Source organism: Ylistrum balloti, unplaced genomic scaffold, assembly GCF_031769215.1.
Source record: "Ylistrum balloti isolate Yb309-2 unplaced genomic scaffold, AGI_CSIRO_Ybal_v1 Utg371150, whole genome shotgun sequence".
NCBI lineage: Eukaryota > Metazoa > Mollusca > Bivalvia > Pectinida > Pectinidae > Ylistrum > Ylistrum balloti.
The window spans coordinates 290,967-303,643 of record NW_026782630.1 but is presented as its reverse complement, the minus strand read 5'-3'; the positions used below and the strand labels follow the sequence as shown (position 1 = coordinate 303,643).

General features: G+C 33.6%; 1 protein-coding gene across 1 annotated transcript; it reads left to right on the top strand.

Annotated features, from left to right (window-relative positions):
• Nucleotides 1-2,540: 2,540 nt before the first annotated feature.
• Nucleotides 2,541-12,181, top strand: LOC132561142 (polyadenylate-binding protein 2-B-like). The gene is made up of 8 exons (XM_060225871.1): nucleotides 2,541-2,561; nucleotides 2,694-2,830; nucleotides 3,475-3,598; nucleotides 3,956-4,017; nucleotides 8,256-8,362; nucleotides 8,628-8,715; nucleotides 8,989-9,125; nucleotides 11,022-12,181. Exons 2-8 carry the CDS (start codon nucleotides 2,696-2,698, stop codon nucleotides 11,056-11,058), a joined length of 690 nt encoding a protein of 229 aa, XP_060081854.1. The 5' UTR covers nucleotides 2,541-2,561; nucleotides 2,694-2,695; the 3' UTR covers nucleotides 11,059-12,181.
• Nucleotides 12,182-12,677: the final 496 nt, after the last annotated feature.

Sequence of the window (12,677 nt, the reverse complement as noted above, 5' to 3'; positions counted from 1 at the left end):
CTGTGTCTTCATTATATTTTTGACGAAGGCAAATGGCGATTTGTTTCAGTATATTCCACGTGTTTTTATTAAACAGTTTTTAAAGTCATTACCTTGGGCTCTTTGGTGCTTTACCATAACTCGAATAAAGAGAAAACGGCGAGTCATATTTCAACTCTGGACAATATGTCAAGACTGCTACGTGGGAAGTTGTAAAGGTGAATTTCAGTAGTTCCGTCTCTAAAAACCAACTAATAACACAGACACTCGGAGTAGAGAAAACTCTATAGAAATGAACACTGAAGACCGTTGGCCAAAATTCCCAACACAAACGCATAAACAAAAAACAATTGGCAAAGCATGATGAGTCGGTAGTCGGCTATGTTAAATAAAAACGATGTTTTTTTTAAAATTTAACAAGGCAGTGAATTTTTGATTAGTTGGTATGCAGATGGCTGTATAAAGGCAAACACTGAGAGATATAAAGCAGTCAGAATCGGTAAAAAGGCAAGCGAATAAATAAAGTCTTTTAATGTCTGTAATACAGAAATGCAGTCACTCTCTTAGGCATAGACATATATTTTTTATTCAATATTTTACACCCCCACTCCCAACTTACCTATTTATCTGTTTATAGCCCTTGTTTTTATGGGGTTTTCTCTGGTAAATGGAAATTTCTTTACCACGCTATTATTTTTTTTCAATTTTTAATTTTTCCAAGTTACAATACACAAAGACCAGACAGCATACTCACTCGCTTTCATACACATATTATTATACATACATAAGGATGTGTAACATGCATCATTATGATGTTGATGATGATCATCATTATAATTATATTTCATGCAATAGACAATCATCATCATCATCACAATTTCATTGATATATTTCTCCTTAAAACCATCAAATGCATCGCACATAAAGCAGCCATCCACCCTCATCACTGTCGTCATCATCATCATCATCATCATCACTGTCGTCATCATCAACATACAGATAACATTGCATATCATCATCATCATCATCATCATCAACATCATCATCATCATCACTGTCGTCATCATCAACATACAGATAACATTGCATATCACAATCATCTTCATCATCATCATCATCATCATCATCATCAACAACAACAACAACAACAACAAACAGATAACAATGCATATCACAATCATCGTCATCATCATCATCATCATCAGCATCAGCATCAGCATCATCATCATCATCATCATCATCAACAACAACAATAAACAGATAACAATGCATATCACAATCATCGTCATCATGTAATGTCTTTCGTGTAACATCGATATTGTAATAATCTGTCTTTAAAGTACCAGTACCTCTCCGGAAAGTATAGATAAAGTGGGAGAAACCTAAGGACCTTCAGGGCAAAAACCTTGATATAGTATAGGACAAGTCGAAATAACCACACAGCGTTTGTTATACTGCGCTATACTTTGTTCTGTGTTTTATCTTACGTATGGTTTCGTGCTGGTTTTACACCATGTTTATATCGAATACAAGCTCTCGGAGCTGATGTTAATTACATGTTAACCAAGTTTGAAATAGATCTTGTGTATCTGTGTGTTCGGGGCTGGTTGTATGTTGTTATTGGTGACAAGCCCCAAGTCCTTCCTTTCAATCAGGTGAGTTCAACAGTTATGTAACTGGAGATAGAATATGAATCGAGTCATTTTCGAGACGACATGCGTCGGTTGCTGGAAAACTTTGTTTTGTCTAAATAGCAGCAAATTTACCAGAACATTACTTGGAACCAAAAAGGACAGAGGACACGCGGTGGATAAATGACTGTTGGTGCTAAAGGCATTGACACCAGAAGATTATAATTGTTACAACCGAGCATAGGCGACTATAGGAAAATGTCTTAATTTTGAAAATCCGACAATAAATAGTTTGGTTTGCTTAATCCTTGGTGTTGGATTTCAAAAATAGGTGAAAATTTCAAAAACTAAAACACAGAGTCCTCTCTCTCTTACTTTACAAAAACTAGCCCCTATCATTCATATAATCAGATAGTGAGTCTTTAAAAAGTCATATTTCGGAATGTTATACAATATATAATTAAGGTTATTTTTTTCTTTAAAAAGTTCATTCATTGGTTGCTGTATGCTGAGTTTTCAGCTCGTACAATAAAATTAAAATTTAGCATTTACGCAATTTTCTTATTGTCCCATGTTTGTAATGCTGTTACATTTCGATGAGACGGAATAAAAAATCCCACCGAAGATAGGAAAGAATACCTGCTATTTACAAACGAAATAATAGTAATTATTGAAAATGACTACAATTTTGTATTACTTATTCATCATATTTTAACGCATATTATAACTACATGCGTGTCTAGTACAAGGAAACGCAAAATTGTTATCATTTTAATTGCTTTTCAATTACTTTATAAAATCTAATCACTCAAAACATCATTATCAGAACAAAGGTTAAATCTTAAATTTTAACGACCAGACAGTACAAGGGAGGCAACTCTATTATTGAAACTCTATTATTGGAACTCTTCAATCTTCAAAAGATCACCGGCCGGCTAACGAAATCAGAAGGTAGGATAATGTTTACTTTAAATCCATCGTCATCTTAGTGTTATGTCATCTAAAGAAAGCCGTTAATCAAAAAGATTTAATTTGTTAAGTCATATGTACGTCTCTATTTACATATTGTCAATTTTTATTCAGTCATGACCGATAAAGAACCCGATTTTCCGGATGATTCGGTCACGGATTTCGATCCCGATGCACAACAATTTGAAGGAGGAGACGGTGATCACGACGCTACGTCAACAAACCAGGATGAAACGACCGTCGAAGACCCGGTATAGTAGTTTTACAGGATGCAGAATGGCTTTCATTTCACCCTCTCGCATCCTTGTGTAATCAGTGCACAGGTGTCTGACGTTGTATCAATAAGAGAGTTTGTTAAAAGTGCTACTGTAGACATTTAAAAAACTGCTCTCATAACTACTTACAGTAGGCATATGTGGTTAGGGACCATCGCTAGGCCTATGGAATGAAGGTCATTTTCATGTTTAAGAATATTAAAAAAAGAATAACTCACCGTTTGAGATATTAAAGTTAAAATTCACTTTAGAGTAAAAGTAATACAAACATGCTTAAAGTAGTTTATTTCAATTTGCCATAGTCCTCATGATTATCTAGTTCTTACATAATGATTGACTTTGTTCATAATGTTCTTGCTATTTATTGTCTGACCAAGAGAAGTTTCTTTAAAAATGTAGCTTTCTTCATAAACGATATGTTGGACAGCATTTTATGAAATTCTCTCTTTATTCGATGTGTTATTCTTGAAACCGAACTTCCTGGACTTTCTAAGAGATTTTGAACAAGTAGTGATTGCCTTGTGTTGTTTGTGTTGCATTTCATGTCCCAACTAGTCAAGACATGAATACTATACAGTCCATACTTCCTTTAATTAGGTTTTAACATTTTTGCATTTAAGGAGCTGGAGGCTATAAAGGCCCGTGTGAAAGAGATGGAAGAAGAAGCAGAGAAACTTAAGGAAATGCAAAATGAAGTAGAAAAACAAATGAACATCACATCCCCAACCACTGCCACTACTGCCAGTAAGCATTATTTACAAATATTAGCTGAAATAAATTCAAGCATGATGCATAACGGATACTGTAGCTTACAATTTATTTTTAGCATACATATTGTAAAGCTAAACTTGTACATGACTGAAGAGTGTTCTGGTGTTAAAAACTGCTCTTGGTAATTGAGAGAATTCCATAAATGTATTTTTCAATTTTTCAAGAATTGCTCATTGAAAATTCATTACTTTGTGATTATCAGCAGGTGGTGCTGAACTAATTAATGAAGTTGAAATCTGTTCTTGTGGAGAAAAAAGTTGTAATGTATAGATTGATTTAGTAAAATAGTACATCATTTTGATATTGAATGTGATTTCCTTTCCTTTACAGCTGGATTTCCCACTGTTGAAGAAAAGCTTGAAGCTGATAACAGATCCGTTTATGTTGGAAATGTAAGATATTGAGTTTTGGTCCAAAAGTACAGTAAAGAGCATCATGTAATCATTATTCATATTGAAATTATAGTTCTGCAGTGTAGCCAATTCACATCATTTTGTCAGGCAAACCTGATATTGGCCAAATCATGCCCTGCTGGAATCCCCTGATATTTCTTTACCGTTTATTAGCTTTTTAAAATTTAAAATTAAATTTTGAATCTAATATTTCGTATAGTCAAAGTTCCTTAACTTTAGATGTTCAATTAGATGGTTCAAGAGATGATGTTCAACACATGTTAGACTAAAGAGCTACAAGGGTAGCTATGATTTCAACATTTTTGCTGATCATGAACCAGACTATCCAGCTTTATTAAGAAGAAAGGATATATATATAGGTGTTGCGAGTCCACCAATCCTGTATGAAGGGAAACTTTTATAGCATTTTAATTTCTCTGTCTTCACCCTTTGTCAACAAATTAACACTTGGGTTGAAGTTTGATTTTGAAGCTGTTAAATACTTTTCCCCTGAAAACATTAATGTAAGATCAGATGAAAAAGGAAAATGAAGGTTAAAGTGATATTTGTTTGTTTCTTTCAAAGTCCTCTGATTATAATGACCTCATATGGTTGGTTGAAGATCTGCAATCCTGATTTGTTTTGATTGCTTTTTAAGTTCATAAATAGGCCAAGTTTTCAGTTTGTTGCAATAGGGTTTTTAGTGCCTTCTATTTTCATTCTATTAAAGTTGAGGACAGTAATCACATCTATAGATTTTTTGCCATAAGACTGTTCAAGAGATGATGTTTAACACATGTTAGACTAAAGAGCTAAAAGAGTAGCTATGATTTCAACATTTTGCTGATCTTGAACCAGTTCAGTCCAGCTTTACTGAAAGATAGGTGTGTCTTGAGTCCACAACTCCTGTATGCAGAAAACTTTTGTGAAAGTTTAATTCTCTATTCTTTACCAATTGTAAGCAAGTCAGAAATTAAAACTGGAAACTGAATATTTCTAGGGCCAAAATAAGGTAACACTGGGATTAAAAGATAAAATAAGGTTAAAGTGATTTTTATTTTTTCTTTCGAAGTCATGAGAATTTGATGACATCTTCTGGTTGGTTGAGATACCTCCAAGATCTGACCTGGTGCTTTGTTTCACTTTTCAAACTTAATGAATAGGTCAAGCTTCTTGTTTGTTGACATAGGTTTTTTTAACATGTCTTGTGTTTTCTTTGGTCTATTGAAGTTGTGGACAGTACTCATATCTATAGATTTTGTGCCATAAGACTGTTCAAGAGATGATGTTTAACACATGTTAGACTAAAGAGCTACAAGAGTAGCTATGATTTCAACATTTTGCTGATCTTGAACCAGTCCAGCTTTACTGAAAGATAGGAGTGTCATGAGTCCACATCTCCTGTATGCAAGAAACTATGGCAGCAGTTTAATTTTCTATTTTTTACCAATTGTAAACATGTCAGAAAATAAAACTGGAAACTGAATGTTTTTAGGGGCAAAATAAGGTAACATTGGGATTAAAAGATAAAATGAAGGTTAAAGTGATTTTTATTTTATCTTTCAAAGTCATGAGAATTTGATGACATCTTCTGGTTGGTTGAGATACCTACAAGATCTGACCTGGTGCTTTGTTTCACTTTTCAAACTTCATGAATAGGTCAAGCTTCTTGTTTGTCGGCATAGGTTTTTTTAATGTGTCTTCTGTTTTCTTTGGTCTATTGAAGTTGAGAACAGTACTATCAATAGATTTTTTATCAAAAGGCTGTTCAAGAGATGATGTTTAACACATGTTAGACTAAAGAGCGACAAGAGTAGCTATGATTTCAACATTTTGCTGATCTTGAACCAGTCCAGTCCAGTTTACTGAAAGATAGGAGTGTCATGAGTCCACATCTCCTGTATGCAAGAAACTATGGCAGCAGTTTAATTTTCAATTCTTTACCTGTTGTTAGCAAGGCAGAAATTAAAACTGAAAGCTGAATGTTTTTAGGTGCAAAATTAGGTAACATTGAAAATGAAAAATAAAGGTTAAATTGATAATTGAAGGTTAAAATGATTTTTATGCTCCCCAAAGCGTAAGCATATAGTCGCTGCTTGGTCCGCCCATCATAATTTTGTCTGGAGCATAACACAAAACTATAAAAGGTAACAACGTACAATTTCATGGTTAGATATATTTTAACAAAGAGAAGTGAAGTGCACAAGATCCATCACTCTATTTTCCATAATTTAAGAGTTATTGCCCTTTGTTATTTTTCATGCTTAAATTTTGTGTCTGGTCCATTACACCAAAACTAGAAGAGTATCAACATGAAACTTCATAGGTAGATAGATCTCGACAAGAATAAGGGCAGTGCACAAGAATCATAACTCTCTTATTGCCCTTTGTTATTTTTCATACTTAAATTCTATCCAATTCAGGGAACATAATCCATCTCTGGATGGCCCTTGTTGTTTTATCTATCAAAGCCATATCAAAATGACATTGTCTGGTTGGTTGAGGTACCTACAAGCTCAAACCCATTGTTCTGTTTCACTTTTCAAACTTCATAGATAGACAAAGCTTCTAGCCTGTTGTCAAAACGCTGAAAAAATTCAGTCATTATAGATAAAGTGTTATGTATTTTCATTGTAATGAAAATTGAGAGCAGTTCTCGGACCTACAGAGCTCTAGTCAAACTCATGCTTTAAGACTGTTCAAGAGATGATGTTTAACACATGTTAGACTAAAGAGCTACAAGAGTAGCTATGATTTCAACATTTTTGCTGATCTTGAACCAGTCCCATCAAGATTTATTATGACACAGGAATGTTCCTAACCTGGATGTCAGTCCACAACTAGACCCAGATTTTCTGGGCAGGTGATAAACCTACCACTCCTATTATGTTGTTTTAGATTGAACATTCATAAAAATTGAAAACTTCAAGTTTGTTGTCTGCATGTAGGCTACTGAATACTGTTGCCACTCGAGCTGTTAATGTAGAAAAAATCTGCATCACAATATTATCCAAATATGCACTCACCAACGTGATAACTGGAATTTTTATCCAGATGATTTCTGAATCCGAAACATTGTTCAAAAATTCATTTTTCGATACCATGGAAAGAATCTGACACATGACACATGCTTTTTGTGGTAATACTAACATGATACAAGATTATTTGAAATATGTTTTTTGATGACATTACTGGTCCCCAGGCCATTGCAACATCAGACATAATACTAGGTATTTTCCTTTTTCACTACTGACATTATAGAGTTAATCCGAAGCTTGTGATCTTGGTGGAAGTACGACTACATTGCTACATCCTATTGGCCCATTTGTTTTGTGATGTGATAAAGGCACTTTGCAGCTGTTGAACATGTTCGGGATATTTCTTAATGTAATTTTAATCATAATGCAGGCCTAATGTTCAGATACACATAGATTTACATTTCCAATATATTTGAAGGAGAGTTGTTGTTTGTAAAGATTGATATACCAGTACTTTGATCCAGTCATATTACTTCAAATTGTCTGGGATGATATGCATGTTTATACCCAAGAAATACCACTATTTTGTGTTTTTGTCTGCAGCAGTATCACAAATCTTTTTCCATGATATTGTTGTATTGCATCTGTAATTACTCTATATGACAATACTGATATATAATAACAGCTCTAGTTGCTGTTGTAAACATGTCTAGTTATGGATGTTGTAGTCTCTTATATGTTCACTCTATGTACTAAGTAATAAATATGAGGTCAGTAAGTAGTCATACCTATAGAGTTCTAGTCAAACTTTTGCCATAAGACTGTTCAAGAGATGATGTTTAACACATGTTAGACTAAAGAGCTACAAGAGTAGCTATGATTTCAACATTTTGGCTGATCTTGAAGTAGTCTTTGATTATCTGTTTAAAAAACTGTTGGAGATGTTTCATCTTTGAGGATGTTAAATTAGATATAAAAAATTCTGGGATTTTTAACATTGCCTGCTTCTTGAGGATTGCACAGTTCAGACTTGATGATTAAGTCCAGATGTATCTGCTTTCACTTGTAATTATATAGATCTAGTGAGACATTCGTATTTCATTGTCATAGCTATGAAGTGGTGCTATGCTGACTTGTTTAGCAAAATCAAAAACAGTTATTCTATGAGAAATAGATTTATACAATTGACACTCAATATGAGTATAAAGCTATCAAGATGATAAATAGATGCTTCACTGCTATACCACTTCTCTGTTTTAGGTAGATTATGGAGCTACAGCTGAAGAACTGGAACAACACTTCCATGGCTGTGGATCAGTGAACAGAGTGACAATTCTTTGTGATAAATTTACAGGACATCCTAAAGGGTAAGAATCCATTCTTGACAGTATTTCTTGTTGAACATTAATTTGATTTTCATTAATATTGAAAAGCACTTTTGTCTTGTGCCTACAAGAATAGATACTATTAACTGTAAGTATATGAAAGGAATCAGATTTGAGAGTTCAAGGCAAATAGTCACAAAACAGTATTGCCCACTTTGATATTTTGAAAGACTTCACGGTAAAAAAAACCTGTTTATTATTAATGTATATGAGTATGATTCGTGACGTATTTTATGTTTATTTTCAGCTTTGCGTATGTAGAATTTGCTGATAAAGACTCCGTTGCTACAGCTCAAGCTCTGGATGATTCACTGTTTAGAGGGAGACAAATTAAGGTAAACATTCCTCTGAAGGTCTCAGATATGTCTGTGGCTAGTGGTAGACATTTTTGACAGTGTCATTGGATTACCTATCTGATGAGAAATTGTGATCAGAAAACATATAGCAATGTATTAACAAATACTGATGATTTAGCGTGCAACATCTCACATCTTAGTTGTTGCTGTAGAGATGACTTTCTTTGTTCTGTTCAATATATTTTACTGACATATTTGTTTACATTATGGTCTGATATATAATACAGTAAAATTAAACATATGATTTTATAGGTGACTGCCAAAAGGACTAATCGCCCTGGCATCAGTTCCACTAACCGACCTCCCCGTGGTCGAGGTTTTCGGAGAGGTGGTGGGTATAGAGGGTCTCCGTATGGAGGGTACTCACCTCGACCAAGGGGCAGATTCACGTATGTATACATTATAATGGAAGTCTTTTATAAGTTCTGCTGTAAACTTAAAATGTTATGTAATACCTAAGTCAGGGTTTTCCATAAGAGCCGGTTGCCGGCCAATTTGACTGGCTACTTTGATCATTTGGCCGCCTACACCAATCCAGTTCCGTAATAATGTTCCGTACAGGTACACCGCAGGCCAGCCTCCTACTTTCACTACACAGCCTACTACTAACAAAATTATGGAAAACCCTGCTAAGTACATATTAAATTTGAGCTTTTTTTCATGCACAGTATTTCTGACCTTACACAATGCTGAAAAATCATTAAGATCTGCTGTCTTAAATATTTCGCCTATACTATAAGATGTTTCTGTTTTGTTTGCTGGATGGAGGGAAGGTTACATTGACCAACTATCGAGGTGATTTCACAGGGTGCTTTTGCTAAACTGGCTTTGACAGAACTATCAGATGATTTTCCTGTTGACTTAAAGGAATATTTTGTTTTTTAGATTGAAGTCTTGTGAAATATTTCTTACATTGGTAACGGTTAATGATAATAATAATAATTGTCTTTATTTATATTTAAAGCATTTTGAGCGTTAAAAGTGTTGAATATTTGTTCTGTGTGAGACATGTAATTAGTTTGTGTTCTGCTTGATCATTAAAGAGGATACATAAACATACATTAAGACATATGGCAGGAATCCTGACTACTTGTTGAGTATTTTAGTTACACAAATTTTTTCTGAACTTTAATACCTATTTACAAATGAACTCTGAATACATTTGTTTCAGTAACAAGATTCCTGTGAAAATATATTGCTGACTTGTGATTTATATCTCAGATTTAATGTAGGATGATGTACTCAATAATTTCACTTAATTGTTTTCAGTCAAAAATAAATGATTATATTCTAAATCAATGAACCAAGAACTTGCAGAAGCTGAATTTCATTATTTTGTAAATGTCTTATATTAGGAAGGATAATTGAAATAAATTGTCCTTTCAATATTGACTGATGATTGGATGTTTGAATTCAATGTAGTTGCGACAAAGACATAGAAATGACATTCGCATTTATTTAATCATGAAAGAAGGAAAAGGTGGTAGTCAAATACTAGAGTAGTAAAGAAAAATTTAGATGTATGAACTATATTTCAAACAACCATAATTTTGATGATGTTGCAGAACTAATTAAAGTCTTTACTAAAAGTAAATAAGGTGATAGAGCAGTTGTTTGTGTGATGGACCCTAGTTAGTGACCTATCATACCAAGAGGTTAGTGCTTTACCAGAACTGCTAGAGGAGACTAAAGCACTAAACTGTCCGTATCTTCACCACATGTGTCAACACTGCATCAGCCTCGTCACAACTTTGACACAAATATGGTCACAATTCAGGATACTTGTAATTTTACAGGCCTAAATCAGGGGTGTCAACTGCAATTCATTCTAGAGTTTCTAGAGACATACCAAATCGCGGGAAAATGACTAAAGTTGGCAATTTTCTGGGGCTTCCCAGGAGAACCAGGATGATTGACACCTATGCTTCATGTCTGTGATATGTTGCATGACATATAGCACAAAGCTGCCGCCAGATTTTTAATAGAAGTAAATATTACTTTTTAGAAGGTCAGCTTCACATACCTCTTAACTATTAAGAGAGTTTATTTTGACACAGTTGAGAGCATTTCTCTTTACTAGAGCAAATGATATTGCCAAATGAATCTCCTACTGCAGTAGGGGTTCATACCCCACAAAATACTAACGGCACTAGGTTGGGATTGCTTGCAGTAGTTTACGTCTTTATTAAGGTCAATGTTGTTAGGAAATTTCAGTATTAAAGATTGACTGTAGATATGTTTTGTTTAATGTTTACTAAATTCTCACTTTTCATTTTATGTTTCAGTCGGTACAGACGGGCCTCGTACTATTCTCCTTACTGATGCACGTTTAGCCATTAAGATTTCTGGCAGCAAGGAAAAGAAAAGCTTGATAGTTGGATATTAAAGATATCTGATAGAGTATTCTTTAGTGGAAAGTGGCAATATCAAAATATAGTAATTTTCTACAAGTTGATTAAAAATATGAAATATAAACTAGTTTGTTGCTGCCAAATAGGCACAGTATAAAGAAATGAAATCAAATTTGCTGTCAAGGAAAACAATGAAAAGATGTAGGAAAGCATTAAAAAGATATATCAGCCACCAAAGATGAGTAATTGTAACAAATTTTGACAGATTTAATTGTTGCCAACTACAGTTGATATCTTAAATATGTTATTACTTTCTAGTCGATTGCTCTAACTATGAAAGAACAAATAGAATCTCGGGACCAATCAAGTTGGTCTATAGTATGCAAAAGTGTGTGAAAGAATTTGAAAGGTTTCAAATAGATAAAAAGAGTTAAAGCAACCCAGAAAAACCAAGATGAATTACAAACATGAAATTGCTCGTTGATTAAAACTGATTTTCATCCAGATTTTATTATTTCAGTCCTGAAATTTTCAAAATTTTCTACCCAATTTTTATTATTTTTTATGTGTAGGAAATTTACAAGTAAATATTTTTATATAAATTGAATATTATAAAATGTTTCCTTTTTTTAAGAATTTTATTTGAAATGGTTCTGTTTTAATGTTGAAAAAACTTTGCGGGACTATACATAGATTTGATGAACTAATACAGGGTTTAGCTTTTTTTCAGATTGCAGAGTCCTGACGTGTTCGGGTGTCTGTGCAGGTTCTTCACTCTCTGTTCTATTTAAGGTCAATTCTCAGTCGCAGATATTTTCTTCTGAATTCACTCGCAGAGAAAAAAAAAGTATAAAAAAAAAGGAAAAAAAAAATATAGAAGAAAGGCATAGAGATAAAAAAAAATCGAAAAAATTTAAAGAAAAAAAAAAGCGAGAAAAGAATGTGTTAAGAGCAAAAGGGTTAAAAAAAAATCAGGGAGTTTGAAAAAAAATGAAAAGAAAGATAGAAAAGAAAGATGTGAAAAGAAAGAAGATTTTAATAGTTCTGTGAAAAAATGTACGCAATTGGGATGTTAATAAAACATGACAAGGGAAGTGATGTTTGGCTTTTTATTTCATTGTAAATTTACAGTCTAGAAAGTCGCTTCATTATTGTGATTTCAGGGCTAGAATATAAATCTAACATGACGGCATTGTGTTTGAACACATTCATTATTTATTATGGAGTCATTGTCACCAGTCAGCAGGTGGTTCAACGACCATACTTTTTCAAGGACAAGATGATTGACTTAGCCCAGATCTCATTTGAAGAAGACTTTTATCTCTCAAGTTTATACGAAAAAAAGGGTAAAATGCAAGATAGGATTATCAACATCCAATTACAATTTTTCGTCCGCCAAGCTGCTGTCACTGGGGTCATTTTTTAAAAGTTTCTGAAGGGTAAAATTATGATCTAGTGAAATGGCATTATTTGTCGACAAAGATCATCAACATAGAGTAAAGTATACAATTCGGCTGTAAAGTTTGATACCATCAATATTATGTACAGACCTCGTAGAATATTTTTCATGAATATGGTTCAATATGCTAT